The 18,232-nt window shown below is 41.9% G+C and overlaps 2 protein-coding genes across 4 annotated transcripts; one reads left to right on the plus strand and one right to left on the minus strand.

The window, feature by feature from the left end:
* Nucleotides 1–5,393: 5,393 nt before the first annotated feature.
* si:busm1-163l24.3 lies at nucleotides 5,394–11,872 on the minus strand. Of its 2 annotated transcripts, none has more exons than XM_042392786.1 (6): nucleotides 11,698–11,872; nucleotides 10,501–10,687; nucleotides 10,032–10,135; nucleotides 7,174–9,939; nucleotides 5,761–5,969; nucleotides 5,394–5,657 (listed from the first exon to the last, which is right to left on the minus strand). In XM_042392786.1, the coding sequence occupies exons 2-6, from the start codon at nucleotides 10,682–10,684 to the stop codon at nucleotides 5,564–5,566; spliced, it is 3,357 nt and encodes a 1,118-aa protein (XP_042248720.1). In that variant the 5' UTR covers nucleotides 10,685–10,687; nucleotides 11,698–11,872; the 3' UTR covers nucleotides 5,394–5,563. The 2 variants fall into 2 exon arrangements, with proteins under 2 accessions (XP_042248720.1, XP_042248719.1); XM_042392785.1 differs by having other exon boundaries at nucleotides 10,501–10,684; nucleotides 11,698–11,871.
* Nucleotides 11,873–13,639: 1,767 nt separating this feature from the next.
* On the plus strand, nucleotides 13,640–17,531 carry phb (prohibitin). Of its 2 annotated transcripts, none has more exons than XM_042392642.1 (7): nucleotides 13,640–13,745; nucleotides 14,284–14,377; nucleotides 15,361–15,522; nucleotides 15,760–15,902; nucleotides 16,032–16,148; nucleotides 16,262–16,357; nucleotides 16,504–17,531. In XM_042392642.1, exons 2-7 carry the CDS (start codon nucleotides 14,293–14,295, stop codon nucleotides 16,714–16,716), a joined length of 816 nt encoding a protein of 271 aa, XP_042248576.1. In that variant the 5' UTR covers nucleotides 13,640–13,745; nucleotides 14,284–14,292; the 3' UTR covers nucleotides 16,717–17,531. The 2 variants fall into 2 exon arrangements, with proteins under 2 accessions (XP_042248576.1, XP_042248575.1); XM_042392641.1 differs by having other exon boundaries at nucleotides 13,644–13,745; nucleotides 14,281–14,377.
* The last annotated feature ends 701 nt before the right edge of the window (nucleotides 17,532–18,232 follow it).

Here is an 18,232-nt window from a genome sequence, read left to right on the forward strand (position 1 = left end):
TCCCCTCCGCTTCACCCTTTTGAGTCCACCAGTGATTACTCAGGCCTGGCTCCACCCACCCGCCTCCCCTTTTTATCATCTCTATGTCTGAAAAAATTCTTGTAACACCTTGTGAGCTCCAAACATATCTCTCTGCCTTGCAAGATCGAGAAAACAGCACTTGCAAGATTTTCTTATTGTGACAAGAGAGCCATGGAGGACTGTGGGTACGGTCCAGGCCTGGAGCAAATTACTGTTACCTTAACTGTAATCCCCACTCCCCTGCCCATGCCCCTCTGCACCTCAACTCCTAAATTGCTAAATTGTTCTGCTCTGACTTCCACCTGCCACCTCCTCTCCCCCCCTTACCGTGCTGAGTCCCCCCTCCCCCACCACCACCTCACCTCCCACACCACCACCCCACTCACGGGCCGGACCCACAGACAGGCACAGAGACAGGCAGATAAAAGGAAGAACCACACCCACCCACACATTGCTCTCTTACTGTCCAATGCTTCGTTATGTCACTGAGGATGAGTCAGAGATGCCTGTGATTGGCTGATGCACCTCACCTCCCCTGGAGATATTGGCATCATGGCGCTGATCATGATGTAGAGAATGGTGTAAATGCTATAAGGCCCTGCCAAACTCCACATTGGTATTCAGCTACTACTAATAAAGCCTTAGCTTGGACGTACCTTGTATCAGTCTTCATCAGTGGTAAGGGAAACAGCTCCATAATGCATGCATTCCCACCACGTTTCAGTGAAGTTAATATACTGTAGTGGCTGCAGTTGTTGCACTTGCTTGAATATGAATTTCCCTCATAATGAGTCTTTCTGTGCAGTGTTGAATAGGGAGGCAGAAATCATTGCTCAGCTTCATTCTCCTTAGTTACAGATTTTTCTAGCTGACCAACTGTTGGCAAGAAGTGTGCAGTGCCAATTAAGAGAGAATTTGTTTCTGCTCAAACAAGCCACAAATGCACACACACATACGCACACAAACATACACACACTGAATGTGATGAAAGAGGCACTGTCATGCTGAGACACTGAAGCGTCTGAAATGAGCAAGTTAAGAAGGTGAATACCAGTCCTTTTCCTCTGGATCAGGCTTTCATCCTCCCTGATCCTCCTCGAGGCATTCCATGGCATTGTGTTCCTTTCACAGCGGCCGCTCGCCTGTCGATCACCCTGACCTGGGAAAAGGAGAATTCAATTCAAGCTGGCGTCCATACTTTGCCTCCCCTCCTTCTCTCTACTCTCCTCCACTCTCTCTCTCTCTCTCTCCCTCCTCCTTTCCATTTCCCTCTCTATGGTCGGCATAGCAACAGGCGTCAGGCTCGTCAGAGATGGCACTGTGGTCTGTTTCTCTGACTCCCTCTCCCTGTGTCTCTCCTTTCTGCCTCCCTAGCTCTATATTTGACAACAGTCGGTGCTGTCCACCAGTTCAACAGGTGTTAAATGTATTAAGAATTTCAGATGATAAAACAAAGAGCTGGAGCCGGTTTCAAGGTTGTTAGCGTCGCTCTACCAACCTGTTTTTTTCAAACCAGTCTTGAAATTTAAATCCCATATTGACAATGTGTGCAGTATTAGCAGTATTCTAGCTAAAACAGTGCACCGCTCCCCTAATGGCCAGTATGAATTTTGTCTGACTGGTGTCGAGTCAAAAGTATACTTCGACTCTAAATCGACTATAAACCTTCCACGTAGGCGGATACCGACTTAAAACCTTAGACATTTATCTACCTGCCTGCCTGCCTGCCTGCCTGTCTGTGACTCCGGCCTCAGTGTTGAGACTCAGATGGTGACTAGTGACTTTGTAAAAAAACAAACACAAAATGTTTTACAAAAAAAAAAATAGAAAAAAAGTTGTTGTGTTAGCATGAGTGGCCTCCCTCATGTGCTGTGTGTGGTGTGCCATTGTGTGTGAAGATGTGTGTGTCCTCAGGTCGTTTGTCAGGTTTTAAAAGCACCCACCCTTACCCCACCACATCCCTCCCCCCCCTCCCTCTCACACTACTCCGCTACAGTATTAATGTAGCTTCCCTTCCTATTTCTATCTCTCCCTCCTGTCTGATAAGAGGCCTGTGTTATGAGGACAGTTGGTATTAGTATTTTGCACTCTGCTCGCTGATCTTAATGCACTTACAAGCATGGCAGTCACACTCCAGTCCCACAGGCTTCGATTCTGCTCCAGGTTTGCAGCCTGTTTCCCATCATCCACTCATAGTATATCTGCTGAAGCTCACTGAAAGCACAGGTGGCACACACACACACATAGAATACACACACACACTCATTTAAAGGTCCCCTCATTTTCAGCTTGCCAGTCCCTGCCCGGGCCAACTTCTCCTGGGTGGCAGCTAAAATCAAAGCATTCATCCATCCTTGACTGTAGGAAGTAAAACGTGGAACAGGAATGGTGTCGACTGGGCTGGAGTGCGACCGTCACGCTGGTGTGGGGAGTGACTGTGTCCTGTCAGCCTCTGGTTAGTGTTCTGTTCTAATCTGCTGGGCTCCCTTTGTGAACCTGTGGACGGTGCTTCTGTTCTGAGTGCCATGTGAGAAACAAACGCTTCAGTAAAAAAAAAAAAAAAAGATGTTTTACTTAATATGTTATTTTAATTTACCTTTATATTTTCGTTTGTTTGTTTGTTTTGTTATCCAAGGGTTTAAAGTTCAAAGCTCATACTCTTTTTTTTTTTTGTGGGGACCTGCCAACCTGCACTCCTTTTAAATGTGATGAAGTTTTTCTGTTGGTCCGAACCATGTGTGCCAAATTGTATGTATATTCCTCTGTCAATGCTTTGAATATTAACAGTGCATAAAAAATATGAAGAAAATTCTGTTTTTGGATGCATTTCCGTCAACCTTGAAGAAAAGTCACAGTGTGTCAGATTTGTATCCCAAATGCTCATGGGTGCTGACAGAATTTTTTTGCTGCAGTTTACAAAAGGTTTAACACAATTTGTAGTTTTCGATTGGTTGCAGTCTTGCTCAAGCGTAGGTCTGCACTGTGCCTCTCTCCTTGCACACAGCTTACCTCAATCCGAGGCGCCTCCCTCCGTATCTATATCCTTTTCACTGTGTTTTACCAGCTCTCACATTATGTCGACCGCAACAGGTTGATTCCTCCGACGTGTTTACAACCATGACATCAGTATCACAGTGAAAAGGAAGTGGACGAGGTGCATTTAAGGTTCAAATTTCAAAAAGACATATAGATACACGGAAATCTGTAAAATTCCTCCAAGTCCAAAGCTCCATGGTATTCCTCTCTATGGATTTCTGTTTATTTCAGTTTGTTTCCAAGTGGCTTGTATAGCAAGTGAGGGAGCAGATGTTTTCACACAGCTGTGCAGGGATGCCAATTCTGTAACACAGCTGCACAAAACCCCAGCTTATTGGCTGATCATAGCTCAGTCATGGCCGGCCCCAGACACAACATTTCCGCTTTACAGCTGATCTCAGTTCACTCAAGGATTATTAGAGTCGTTCCTCTTTTCCTGTGCTGCAGCCAAGAGGCTCTGCGGATGCAACAGTCGCAGTTCAGCAGCAGCCGGCCAAAACTCCTCTCCATATCACCCCCTTCTCACTGCATACGCATTCATAGCAAATAAAACATTTCTTTGACATCTGGAATTTGAAATTGCATGCATTCATCAGCATGTGGAAAACAGATTATAATCTTTTTATTTTTTTTCTTTCAACATTTTCCCCTTGGCTCTTTTGAGCTGAGATGCCTTTGAAATGAACTCAATCAGTGAGGTGGGTGTTTCATGTCTGGGTATGGGGTTCAAATGGATCTGTTGGTTGAACCCGAGCCCACCCCTTCCTACTTTGGCCTGCTGCCTGAGCGCTTTTCCATCGTGGTGAAGCTGCAATGTATGTCATCTTGAAATGGTTTCCCAGTCATTGCAGACACGTATGCAAGAGTACTTAGCAACTCAGAGATGCACAGTAGTAAAACAGTGTTTCTAAGTAAAAATAAACATTTCTGAACATTTGCAGTTCTAGATTTGATATTACTAATTAACACTCATAGTTTTAGATCTGAAAAATGCACTTAGACAATGAGTGTAGTATTTGTCTGCCTTGGCTTGTATAGCTGAAGTCCCTCACAGGCATCCACCATTCAGCTTTGAGGTGAATTTCTTTCTCTTTTACATGGTTTCTCAGGTCATTCCAAACAGCGGTTTTCACCACTTCTTTTGCATCAACTAACAAATACAACATTTTGTTCCACTGAGTTCACTGCACAAACTGTCACACCAATTTTCCTACACACCATCAATGTTTGATGTAAGCTTTAGTATTCTGAGTCAAAAGGAGAGGGCTCCAAATTCAGAGCCACTGTCTTCACTCATCTTCACTCACATCTGCCTGCAGCTATTTGTTTTCTTAGCAGTCATGTTTAAGGTATTGCAATGCCGCACCATCGCAACATTGCAGAGATGCTAAGAAAGTACAACCTGGCTTGTCATGTACAGTACTAGGATGCATGTTTAGTCGACCAGAAAAAAAAAGGCATGTGTGTATGTACAGCTCACCGTCTCATGTTAGTTTAGTAGTCATGTAGTGGTGTGGTGTGAGGGAGGAGAATGCACTTCCAGTCGTATCAAGTTGCCAACTGAAGCCAATCCACTGCCTCTTGTGCCACCTGATTCCCTGTTCTTACCTTCAGCATGGCCTGGTACATTCATGATACACTTTAACCTATCTCTGGGAATGCTTCAGAAACTCACTTCACATCTATCCTGCTACACACTACCTGTTAAGAGTTCAGTCACCACTGGTAATTTTCTACAAGGCATACCCAACAGGATGATTTCTAAGCTAGTTCTCCTCTACTCTGTCCTTGCTTGTGTTGTTTTTTTTCCTCCCCCCTAGTTGCAACAACACTCTTCTCGTCTCAACTTTGTTTTTTAAACCCTTTGAATTGATGCTGCTTCTGTGCTTGACTCTGGGTTTACTGCGTGGTGCCATGTTGTCCACATGGCCTTAGAGCTTGTAACGCTTCAGTGTGTAATGTTACCATATGCCTTACATGTTTTCCAGGACTAATAAAAAAAGCATAACAAAAAAAGTCAGGAGATTTTGCTTTTTTATTTCTGTGCGCATTCTGAAAAGAAAAGTTGAAGAAAAGCAAAGACGGATTTTTTAAAAAGTCATTAATTCTGTAGTAGAACATCATTAAAACCACACAGGATGGTATAAAATGTATACATATATACAAAACTATGCACACTATACAGTATAAAATGCCCTTTCACGAAATAAAGCTGACATTTTTTATGAAACATGAAATAATTAAGACATTTGTGATTGATTAAATTGTCACTTATACACATTTTCAATCAAACAACGGTGAGGCAGGATCTATCGCAAAAATAAATCCAAAATAGCTGCAATGAGAGTCGTAACTTTATTTTCTGAATGAGATTCAAAGTTCTACAAGAATGCTATGTGCTCTACAAAGCAGTATGACCTGGGACTAATCAACAAACAAAATGCAAATGGCTTTGCCACAGAAAGATAAAAAGTACAAAACTACAAATAAACTCCTTAGCTGTTTCTCATCCTTGAGACTTGGCCGGTGGTTCATCAATCCCAAGGGAGGCCAAGACCTCAGACAAGCGTTTCAAGTAAGTGGAATCTGGGTAACCGTTCCTGAGAGAGACAAAAAGAAGACTGTTCATCTCAGATACATGGACTAGTGTTTGTGACCTTTAATTCTGCAGCTCGGTTAGACATTTCCACTGGCCTCACTCACCCTGATTTGCCTCCCTGTAGGCTGGTCTTGTGTGGGATGCAATCCCAGGTAACCCTGGCCTCTGTCTCTTTGCCGGTCACTGTGAAGGTGAGTCCCTGCCTGAAGGCTTTCTCCAGCCTGGGCAAAAGCTTCATGGTTTTCTCACAGTCAGGAAGGAAGGCTTCATGTACAGCTCCTTGAAATGGTTTTCCAGGAGAAGGATGACCCTCCTGGTACAATGTAAAGCAAAGAACACAGTTGTGAAAAAGTCACTACATATTACCATGTCATTATGTATGCATAAACTAAAACACAGTCCTGTTATTAAAGCTCTATGTGATATCTTGGAATATTAGCTGCACCCTACATAGAGGGTCAGAATTTGCAACTGCAGTCTGTTTTACTTTTGACATTTCACATTAAATAAGTGTGCTCTGTCTGGTGCCATTTCTGTTCATTGTTAACAAAAAAAAGCTTTTCAGTACACTATAAATCAGAATACTATAACACAAGTGCAATTTGCTATTTTACAATGAAAAAGTAATCCCATATAACTTAAATTTACCTATACATATATTTGCTGTGTAATAAAGGCTCTAAAGAGAATGTTAACACTCTTTATTATTCAAAGTTGTAATGCAAGTAAAATGTCTACAATAATCAGTAAAAAGACAATCTAGCAAACTTTGTTTGACTTATGTCTCTTCCAAGATAAAATATTAAAGGATAGGTTGACAATTTTGCAGTAGTTAGGAGCTCATATGAACACTGAAACAGGTTTTGTTCTCTATAATCACTCCTCCTGTTTATACCGACCATTAGAAGATCCCCTGCAAATGTGCTTACAATGTACAATATGATGGGGGACAAAATCCAGAGCCCTCAATTTGAGCAAAAGTGTATTTTAGTAAGTTTATCTGGAGATAATCTGAGGTTTCAGACATTTGAATTAGTCAAATAAAGTGGATATCTTCCACAGTTACAGTCTTTTTAGTAAAGAATTCCCTCTTTGTGTCTCGATGGACAGTGTTTTCCTGTTCAGCTGCAGTGGAAGAATCATAACAAAAGAGGGAATCTGGCACTAAAATGACAGAAACTTTGAAAGATATTGACTTGATTTAACTAATTTGGATATCTGAAGCCTCATATTAGCTTCAAATAAGCTTTTTAATACATTTTTTGCACAGAAGGACTGTGGATTTTGTCCCCCATCACTTATATTATAAGTTATATTAATGGTCGGTGTGAACAGGAGGAATGATTACACCAAGAAAAACATGTGTCAATGTTCATTTGGGGACTTGACTATTGTTTTAGGGCAGATGTGAAAAACTGTGAACCTATCCTTTAATACGCATTCCAGTACATTCTGTAAAAGGCCTCTATGAGATACATTAGTTATCAGTGACAATATGTTTAAAATAATCTTCTCACCCCTTGGATACCATCTGGAATGCAGTAAGTGATCTTGATAGCAGAAACCTTGTTGTGACCTGGTACACTGATATTTAGTTTAGAATAGCTCATTTCGCCCTGGATGCCCCGGGGTGTCGGCTCTTTTTCAACACAAACTCTGCAGTGGACATGCACAGTGTCCAGGCACTTACAGCACATGGTAGCCCCACACTCGGTTCTTGTCATCGACATCCCCCTCTCCCCACACACACAGAGGGACCCCAGGCCTCCTTGACCTAACCTGGACTCCTCTGGGGTCTCCTGGATCTCTGCTTGAATGGTTGTCTCTTTCTTGTGAAGGGCTGTATCTTTATCAGTACGGGTTGATGTTGACCCGACACCATTCACACGTCTTGCGCTCCCGTCATTTCCTTTCGTCATGAGGTTGGCAAATGTCTCAGTCCTCTGTCCATCCAACTCCACAGTGCCTGCCATTTTAACTTTCTCCTTGATGACAGGGTCTTTCCTCACTAACGGTTGGCTAAAAGATCCATTAGGAAGCTCAGTCTCATAAGTGTCACCCCTATGGTTTGTTCTCCTTTCCTGACTTCTACTAGTTCCTACTAGTTCTTTGCCTGTTTGGCTCTCTAGCATAAACTGAGGATTACTGTGACAGTGCAGACTAGTACTCTGGTCCTCATTCATTAAATATGTGGATGGATTCCAGTTGGAGGTAGAGAGGCTAGATAAATCTTGCTGTTCAGGTATTTGGGCCAAATCTCCAGAAAATACCTCCCGCAATGAAGCACCTACCTGAGAACACAACTGATTCGGACCCAAAAGAAATAGGCTGTTCTTCAAAATCTGGATGGTAACTTTCTTGAACCTGCTACGCACCTCAGTACAACAAGCCTGTAAAGTTTCATCTTCTGGGTCAGCAACACCTAGCTCTGACAAGGATATCTCCTGCATGGAGAAGTCTGCAGTGACCGAGTCAACCAGCTTCTGTAAACCTAGCTGACATGAGCTTACTTTGGACGAGTCTGCCCCTCTTACAAAGACAGTCAAATCCCTGCTACTTTGTGAGCTACTCTCTTTTATCTGGACATCAGAAGTCAGGTCGTCCACCCTCATGCTGTAGGCCTCTTTAATGTGATACCACATGACAGCGGAAACTGTAAGCTCTGCTCTATAGACTTCTCGCTTATCCCTCCCTTTTTGGTTACTGAAGCTAGAAGACCTGCCCCTGACTCTCACACTGGACTTGCCGGGGTCATCTTGATACTTCTGACCCTTACTTTCAGCTTTATTCTCAGGCATTCCTGAAAAACTGCTGGCTCGCTTTAAGGTGGACCCATACCCAGCAGGTGGGAGTGTAGTACTTCCTGACAGACTGGGTTGAGTTGTGCTAAGGGGGGCTGTTGTACTCCTGGGTGGGGTATTCATTAAATGTGAGTTCAAGGAGGTTTTACTCTGCATAGAAACAGATGAATGCAAAGCATCTCCACTCTTAAACAAGATGTCACCGCCAGTGTTTTGAGCTGCTGCTCTAGAGACTCTTTCTCCAGCAATCCCTGCTGTTTCTGAAAGTACATCATGCCCTAACATTGGACCAGGGCGTGTTTGTCTACTGGGAGATGAGAGCCCCCGTACAGTGAAGTCTCCTGGTCGACTGCCTAATGCAGACAGCCCTGAATCCTTAAACCGTGCAGCTAGTTTATACCTTCTGGCTCCTTCATCTCTCCTCTCATCCTCCTCCGACTGCAGCGTCTGATCTATCCTAACATCCAGAGATCCTGCAGAGGAAGAAGACGCTCTCTCCTCAACTGCAGGCGTTGATGAACCCGAAGCATAAGAGGGAAAATTAAGAAGACTGGCTACATCCTCTTTTTTACCTCTCTCATCGTGGCTATGGTCCAGGAGAAGAAACTGCTTGGCCTCAGACACATCACTACTACTCCCAATAATGTAGACATTTCTGTCATCTTCATTCAGAAGAAGCTTGGGAAGTCTGACACTTAATTTGTCAATCACCTTTTGCAGGCTTCCCCCGGGAGACAAGATATTCTTAGGTAACTGAGATCTACGGATCTTGGTCTCATTCTCATGGTAAAGCTTACTTATTGCCCTTCTTGCCAACTTCATGCGCTCTTTCTCTTGACCATCCTCCCCCACTCCTATTGCAACCTGCAGATACAGAGTAGTCAAGCCCTGATTTGTCATATCCACCACCTCAACACCATACTGACTAAGGATATGCTGGTATTCCTTCCTGCAGCGTTTCTGCAGATACTGGAACATATCTGCATCCAGAATTAGCGAGAGGTCCTCTGATTCTGACATGGTAGGAAGTCCAGGAAGCTGCAGAGCTCCACACACCAGCTGCCCTGTATCGTCCCAGTCATATCCATCAGGTGTCAGGTCTCTATGTGAGCTTGAGGTGCACTTATCAGAAGGCCTTGCAATGTTAACTTTCTCTCTTTGTTCTCTTTGCTTATTCGGTTTTCTGCTGTAATCGTCTGACTCCAAAGTATGTGGCTTTTGCACTGTATTAGCAGACTTAGGGCGACTGGTGGCGGGTTGAGCTGAGTCTTTGTGTTCTGCTGATTGTGAACCTCCAGGCTGACCAAGCAGTTCTGCCAAGGCAGCCTGGACTTTGCAGTAGGCACCACCCAGAGTGCACAATTTCCTAATGGTATCGTAGGTTATCTGGACATCAGGGTGGCTCTTATGTAGGCCTGTCAATGCTATTTTTCCCCCAGGAAGTTGGCTATAGTCTACAGTTGCTGACAAACTCAAGATGACCTATGATGATAAAAGAAGAGAGACAACAAACACTCATGGATTTTATATTCAATATGTGTTGACAAATTTTCCAGCATTCTAGTAAAATATACCTTGTCTGGGTCCAGGCGTTCTTGATGCTCAGTGACAATGAGTTCATACTTCTTCTTATCCACTTCCAGAATGTGCCAGCTATGTTGAATAACTCTCTGTGCCACTGTGTGAGAGGGGTCACCAGAGGGAAATCAATCTCAGTCTGTGAAGCATCCTGACTAAGCATTTTTACCACTGGCCACTTCATTGACTTGCATGCCAACGTTCCAGCTCAGTGTAAATCACTGGTGACAGCCAACATACAGCTATACCTTACTAATACTCTGCAAATGATTGCAATTAAATTTGGGGGTCTTTAGAGTGAAAGTTAATTAAGCATTTATTGTTGTATTGTGAGAACTGAGTGGTAATATAGTTAATATAATAATGCAGTGTTTTCTTACCCACATGTCTCTAATATAGAATAAATTAAGTATTCAGAAAATCATTTAGTATGCACAGACATGCACACACCCTGACTTTACTGACCTTCACTGTCCTCAAAGGTGATGAGGGCAGAGTTAGGTGAAGCTTCGACAATGGTGACAGATTCTATCTCCCCTCCTCCATTCTTATTTCTCAGGAAGTAGATGCATAGTTTGTCTCTCAACCTGTCATCCTCAATGTCTGTAGGCAAACCACTCACCCTCACAGTCCTGCCCAGCTCTGCCATCTGCTGGGAAAAACAAAATCAGTGCTGTCAAGGAGAACCTCACAGTGACTGCAGGACAGCAACACAAAAATGTAATAACCCTGACCAAACGATGAGCGAGTGCATCAACATGATGATGATGATGATGATGACAAAAAGCCAAAACACAACATCTCTTCGTGAGTGTCAGTATCAGGCAACCATTCAAAGACCCCACCCTTACAAATGGAAAGAAGGACATATTTGATCATCTAACACCCTCTATTGGAGGTTACTAGGACACTACATCAACATACTCAAAAACTTCCATTTCAGCTGCCATTACCAATGAGATTTTTTTTTTTTTTTTTTAAATTTAAACTCTGAGCAAAGATTTCACATTTCTTGAGGTGTCTTCTCTAGCTCCTCTTAACCAATTTCCTTAAAGCAATTACGGGCTAAGCCAATGAGAGACTATGACATCTGTTATTTGTTCTTAAAGCCATAACTATTAAGATATTTGCTCTGTGTTGTCATATGAAACCTGTTTCCTGCTTTTAGTGCGAATCACATTTAATGTGTAAGTGTATGTGCGACAGACTGTGACAGATTAGAGGCTACAGTTAATGCCCCTTCCTCCTCCCCCGCCAATATACTGCTGCTATCTTGATGGAAACTAATTGACAAAGCCTTAACTGCGACAAAACTACATATTTATTAACTGGATGTTGGTTCTTCTTACACACACGAATGGCATTTGTAGTCGTAAAGTTATCAACAATACGGTAGCGCCTACACCTTTCTGGACTAATATGCAACCGGTCTGCAAAATATGCGCAAAATGTGAATGTTTACAGGATGTCAAAACGTATATTTAGAAGCGAGTGAGAAAGCCACATTGCAGAGTGCAGTGTCAAGGAAGTGAAAATATCAGACACGTCTAAACTGACAATCTGCCTGCCGCTCTATCGACGGATCTTGTGTTTGGCTCGGGCGCTGTTACTATCTGTCACAAAATATGTTGGATATCTTAAAGATCTGTGATGATTACTGACCTTACAAATGTTTCACGGTAGCCTCTTGCTATCTTTCAAACGCCGTCACACTATGCAAGCCTTGGAAGAAAAGCGAAACTATGACTTTTGGTTTGATTTGTTGTATCCGCACCAGGGGGCGACCAAGTGCCTGTTTCACAAATCACACGGTGGGCGTATATGTGTGCAGGTTCCCTGGCTGGTTTCAGAGAATAAAACAAGCTTTTAGCATCGATCAGGTCTCACCAAGTTCACCAAGTATCAGGGTATGACGGCCAATATAGGCCCAATTAAGTCAATACAACCAAAGCTGATCAATATCCAGTGCTATAAAGTAATTTACTCAAGTGGGTTACTGAAGTTAAATTTGGAGGTATATATGCAAAGTTATAGTTCTGCTTTACTACACTTCAGAGAGAGATTTTTTTTTTTTTCTGACAGCCTATAGCCCACTGGTTCAGATTAAGATTTATGTCAATAAAATCATGGGACTAAAATACAGTGCCTTAAATATTCAATCAGTAGTAGACCCCTTTAAAAAGCTGTGTCTGGTTTCATTTAATAATTAAATACTGCTCAAGACCCAACATTTTTGCAAAAAATTAAAGATTAGAGAAAAGTGTAAAAAAAAATATATAGTGTAGCTTTGTTTTTTTCTTCTTTCCTACCCCACTAATCATCTCTTGACCCCTCATCTTGTGACCAGGGGCCTGACCCCTAGATTGGGAAGCACTGGACTAAACTACCTAACTGTTAAAACTAGCTTCACCTTGAATTTCTTTAAAGGATCCACTGAAATGAATACCATGGCACTGATTTAGAATGGTTTACTTGACCTATATTGACCTTATAAATGCATGATATGTGTAATATGGCTGAGGTCAGTCTGTGAAAGTAACAGACCAATTTATCTGCTCAAGATCACACAATTCTCTAATTTACTTTATAGTTAGACACATTTAATTACAATCTCTGGTACTGCAGAGTGTTATAATCATATACAGGAGTGTTATTTTCTGTAGGCATGCTGACATCCAAAAATGTAATTATTTGCTTCACACAATAGTTTACCCGCAAAGACACAAGTGCTAATATTTAATGGATCACAGACGTAATGGCAGACATACAGACGGGTGACAAATTAAAGGAAGAATGGTGTTCATCCCTCCAGAAGAGTTCCAGAGACTTGTAGAATCAATGTGCCTTGGCATTGACCAGATATCCCCCATAGGTGTTCAATTGGGTTGAGATCTGGTGACCGCAAAGGCCACAACACCATTTTCATGCTCATCAAACCATTCAGTGACCCCTTGTGCCCTGTGAATTTGGGCATTGTCATCCTGGAAGAGACCACTCCCATCAGGATAGAAATGTTGCATCATAGGTTAAAGGTGATCACTCAGAACAACTTTGTATTGATTTGCAGTGACACTTCCCTCTAAGGGGACAAGTGGACCCAAACCATGCCACCAAAATGCCCCCCAAATCATAATAGAGCCACCGGATCCCCTCACGGTAGGGGTCAGGTATTCAGACCTGTACTGGTTTTTCCTTTAATTTGTCAACTGTCTGTACAAGTCTGTGAAAAATATGGGTCAGAAAGTGAGAGATTGAAACTGAACAATCTGATTTTTACTGATAGTCTGTTCATTTTTTTTGTTTTTATTTCACACTCGCTCTGGCAATGTAAACGTATGTTTCCTATGCCAATAAAGCCCCTTTGAATTTAACTGAGAGAAGAGAGTTCAGTTTGAATGCTACACTGTAGCTACACAAGGATTTGGAGCGGTTTTGACCTCAGAATTTAGAGAACAATAACTTGAGTTTATTATTTAATCAATAAATCACACAAATGATAGATTGAAGGTAGACTCCAAAAACGGCAGATGTCAGTAATGCATAATTACATAATGCTAATAACATTTAAATAAGTCATAGAAGAAGAGGTCTGTCTTTTGTCCAATCAGAAGCTACGTTGCTACGAGCTTTGCGCAGGCGCAGTAGAGCAGAAATTTCATGTGTTGTACGTCGTGTCCGGTGGAGGTCACAGACATCTGAGGAAAACTGAGGTGAGTTACGACAGACGGTGTGCTCCTGACAATGCGAACACTTAATTGTTTAGACAAACCTTTGTATAGCTCTAATTACACGGCGAATTTGAGAGGTTATTATTATATGCTATCCATAAATAACGAGTGTTGAGTAACATCGGCATGTCCATTAGCCAGAGATAACATGCGTAACGTTGCAGCTGCCCGGCGTGCTGTTTGTTAACGAGCTTTACAGTCGTTTTAGTGTGTCTTGTAGTGTAGTGTAAATGTTGTGTACATTGTATTTTATATGCTATATAACTCGTAGCCACAGAGATTGCTTTAGCTGGTTAAGCTTGTCAGCGGTGTCATTTCTCGACTAGCTCACAAGCTAATTTACTAGCTAGCGAGCTAACATCCTCCAGCCTTGGCATCCCTCAGCCCAAGGCCAAAGCCAACTGTCACAGGAAAGAAGGGATTTAACCTGGTTTTCCAAGGACTGTCACATTGTGCAGTATTAATGTTGGCAATGTGTACTAACGGTTTCAACCTCTTATCTTGTTTTTCTTGCCAGTAGATTGCTGTCATGGCCAAGTTGTTTGAGTCTATTGGAAAGTTGGGGCTGGCCCTAGCCGTCGGTGGAGGTGTTGTGAACTCTGCCCTTTTCAATGGTGAGTGCTGCTCATGTTAAATAAGTAAATTTGGGTCGTTTTCACCCTGGGCTTTATTCCCTAGTTTTTACCTTACTGATGATTGATTGCTTTTCATGTATTATTACTAATATGATCTGATCACTGCAACACTGAGCCAAGAAGTGTGAGCAATTACAAAGTACTAAAAGGCATACTAATGTATATATTGTTAATTATTTAATTACAGCTGTATTAAGCTTAGGGCATTCAGTAATCTGTGACCTCAGCACTCCATATGTTACTCTGTGGTTTCTGTCACATAGCGTTCCTCACACAAACCTTAGGGGAAAAGTCATGTTTCATGTGTTCTCCGGCAGATGGTTGTATTATAAATGTTTACATGATCTTACTGATTGATAAAATGCCTGCCTTACGCAAAATCAACATTTCAATCCAACATTTCAACAGACTGTGCAGCTTCTCTCCTCTCTTCTTCCCTGCTGTGCTAGCAAAGGCAGGCCGGACCAGTGGCCGGCACAGTCTGTAGAAATATTGGTATTAAAAGTTTGATTTGCCCTGGGCAGGAATTATATAATTCTGGATAGTCTGTAGACAACTGTGAGGTCACAAAATAATTCAGAATATACAACCCACTGCTCCCCCCCCCCCCCCCCCTATATGGTTTGTGTAGGGAATAGTATGTGACTGCATCACAGAGTAATGTACAGTTACTCATTTTCATGCAGTTTTATCTTGAAATTTGCAAAAAATATGGTGATGATACATTTTTCAAGACTGATAGCACCATGTACCTCCTAAGCATGAAAATGCATTTCATTAGAATCGATGAGCAGTGTTCGTCCAAAACTAGCATGTAGGTACACACTGCCCAGGTGAAACAGATTTTCAATAAATTGATTGATAGTTGTTGAACTTTAAACAATTTAAAAAAAACCAATACAACCTGTATTCTGTATACACAAACCTATTGGTTGCGAGCCTAACTGTTCTTCTTGCCACAGTTGATGCAGGGCACCGGGCGGTGATATTTGACAGGTTCCGAGGAGTGCAAGATGCTGTTGTTGGAGAGGGAACCCACTTCCTCATTCCCTGGGTTCAGAAACCTATTATCTTTGATTGCCGCTCCCGTCCACGCAATGTGCCTGTCATCACAGGCAGCAAAGGTACCTTATCACCTTAACTACTGTTATCTGCTTTGACTTACACATGCTCTGTGTAACTCAAAACTCAGAAGGCTGTATATGTTCAAGGATGCGACCAGCCTCCTTGAAATGCCATCTTTCTTTTATTAGAAGATAAATATCGAATCTGACAACCAAATATAACAATACACAGGAGGGTTTAGACTATGTTTGCTAATATGTGCAGTATTAGTAACTTTTAAACCATTCACCCCACAGATTTGCAGAATGTAAACATCACATTACGTATCCTCTTTCGGCCGGTGACCAACCAGCTCCCACGAATCTTCACCAGTATTGGGGAGGACTATGATGAAAGGGTGCTACCATCCATCACCACAGAGGTCTTGAAAGCTGTGGTGGTGAGTATCAGTCAGAGAGAGGAATTACTAATGAACAGGTCATGTTTTGTTAAATATGATTGCAAAATTCTTTTGCATAAACTATTTAGTGTGTGTGTGTGTGTGTGTGTGTCTCTCTCTCTCTCACAGGCTCGGTTTGATGCTGGTGAGCTCATCACCCAGAGAGAGCTTGTGTCTCGGCAGGTCAGTGAGGACCTCACAGAAAGAGCCTCCACCTTTGGCCTCATCCTGGATGACGTTTCCCTGGTATGAACCTGCATGCGAAACTCTTTGCATCAATTATTATTTGTTATATACATTATGATGTTTTTTTTGGTTTGATTTTGACTGTGGGAAATAATTGTATTGTGTTCTTTCAGACACACTTGACCTTTGGCAAGGAATTTACAGAGGCTGTTGAGATGAAGCAGGTGGCTCAGCAGGAGGCCGAGAGGGCCCGATTCGTTGTAGAAAAGGTAATATTTTTAACACAGAAGTCATCCCTGTACTACTTTTGCATTTGAAAACTTTGTATGCAGTTTCTATGGGTAAAAGTTGGAAGGCTGGAACAAAGAAATTGTGAATTAAAGCAGCTAATAAAACGTTCCTTTCATCCTTTCAGGCAGAGCAACAGAAGCAGGCTGCCATCATCTCTGCAGAGGGAGATTCCCAGGCTGCCTTGCTAATCGCCAACTCTCTCATGGAAGCTGGTGATGGTCTGGTAGAGTTACGTAAGCTGGAGGCAGCTGAGGAAATCGCTTTCCAGCTCTCCCGCTCCCGCAACGTAACTTACCTGCCCTCAGGACAGGGCACATTGCTCCAGTTGCCCCAGTGATAGCATCTCACGTCCACCCCACTCTCACTGTCACCGCCAGCCATTACATGGGCCACGGAAGGGGTGTTTTGAAAGATTCAATATAGAAACTCTCCCAGCCTCACACATTCCTCCCACTCTTTCTCTAACCAAATCCGGACTGGTCTCTGCTGATAGCAGCATTATGGGAGACAGAGTGAGAGGTCTGCAGTGGATACAACTATGAAGTCTACCCATGTGTAAGGAAGTGGAGGGGTTAATGGCTCCATTTATGGTATATCTATAGTACTTTTGTTTTGGAAAGAATTGACAATGCAGTAAATTCTCTTAAGATTAACCTTTACCACATTGTCTCAGATTCAGAGCACTACATGTGTGGAAAGCAACAGAATCATATTTACATCAAGAAAAACTGTGATTCCTTTAAAAGATAAGATTATAAATTGAGAATGATGTCATTGCTCTGCTATTGTTGTGCCGGACAGTTTCATTAAAATGTTATTCAAATGTGTAATGAAAAGCTGTCCTTTGGATTCACTCTTGAAGACATGACTGACTACAGAAGGCTGATTCATTTGATTTAAATTCTCTTTGCGTGCTCAGACTTGCTAGAGAGTTTATCTTGCTGGAATATATCTGCTTTGTAGCAAATGATACCTTCATGAATATTATTGCCGCCACCAATCAATTGGAATTCAATGTGCCTGTCGGATAGTAGAGGATGATCATCATTCTTTACAGTTGTCGCTGTGTGTTTAGTTTGTGTGGAGAACATGTAAGCCCCATTTCAGAAATGGATCAACTCAATAATAAAATTGTCTTTCTACCTCCCAGTGGTCACGCTTGTTGTTCAAAGCCTCAGAGGTGATTTTTACCGCATTTTCTGTCGAGTGTAATCATAATTGTAACCACAGGAGGGTGCTTTATAATTATGTCTTTTTGATCAAGTAAGCATATCAGTTACACAGTTCAGTGTTGGTTCATGAATTGCTCCATCATGATATTTCAAAAATGGGTAAAAAAAAGAATTTTAATCTGTAATTGGTGGTTTTGATTACTGAAGTTAAAGTAAAAAAATGCAGTGAAACTTTAAGGAAGAAGAATGAACCTTTATGCAACCAAAGATGTGTTTATGTGAAATGTAAAAGAAATCTCATATACAGCATATGTAGCCATTTAGACTTCTCAATATCATTTTTCCAGATTTCACACTTCCTTATTTATCAGTTTTTGAGGAAATAGCAAATTCTTGTTCAAAGGTCATAGTTAAAGGAAACCTCAATTTTAGAAGAAGGCATGGTTTAGATTATCACCACATTCCAGATTTCAGATGTTTTATATCCATCATCTATTTATCCATTTTGTAACCCTGCATATATGCGTTGTCGAGGATGTCTTCTTTCTATTGAAAAAAATTTTTTTTTAAATGCAATTTGGTCGATTTCCTGAGAGCACATAAAACAATGGACAATACTAAAAATAATTCAATGGGATACCTGATGAGTAACCAGATGGGAAAAAAAGAAAAACACTAGAA

This window comes from Thunnus maccoyii, chromosome 18 (genome assembly GCF_910596095.1).
Source record: "Thunnus maccoyii chromosome 18, fThuMac1.1, whole genome shotgun sequence".
Lineage (NCBI taxonomy): Eukaryota > Metazoa > Chordata > Actinopteri > Scombriformes > Scombridae > Thunnus > Thunnus maccoyii.

Coding starts and splice junctions, on each gene's coding strand:
- phb (XM_042392642.1), top strand. CDS start 14,293: ATGGCCAAGTTGTTTGAGTCTATTGGAAAGTTGGGGCTGGCCCTAGCC. Junction 14,378..15,360: donor GAACTCTGCCCTTTTCAATG/GTGAGTGCTGCT, acceptor TTCTTGCCACAG/TTGATGCAGGGCACCGGGCG. Junction 16,358..16,503: donor CCCGATTCGTTGTAGAAAAG/GTAATATTTTTA, acceptor TCATCCTTTCAG/GCAGAGCAACAGAAGCAGGC.
- si:busm1-163l24.3 (XM_042392786.1), bottom strand. CDS start 10,684: ATGGCAGAGCTGGGCAGGACTGTGAGGGTGAGTGGTTTGCCTACAGAC. Junction 9,940..10,031: donor AACGCCTGGACCCAGACAAG/GTATATTTTACT, acceptor TTATCATCATAG/GTCATCTTGAGTTTGTCAGC. Junction 5,658..5,760: donor CTACAGGGAGGCAAATCAGG/GTGAGTGAGGCC, acceptor TGTCTCTCTCAG/GAACGGTTACCCAGATTCCA.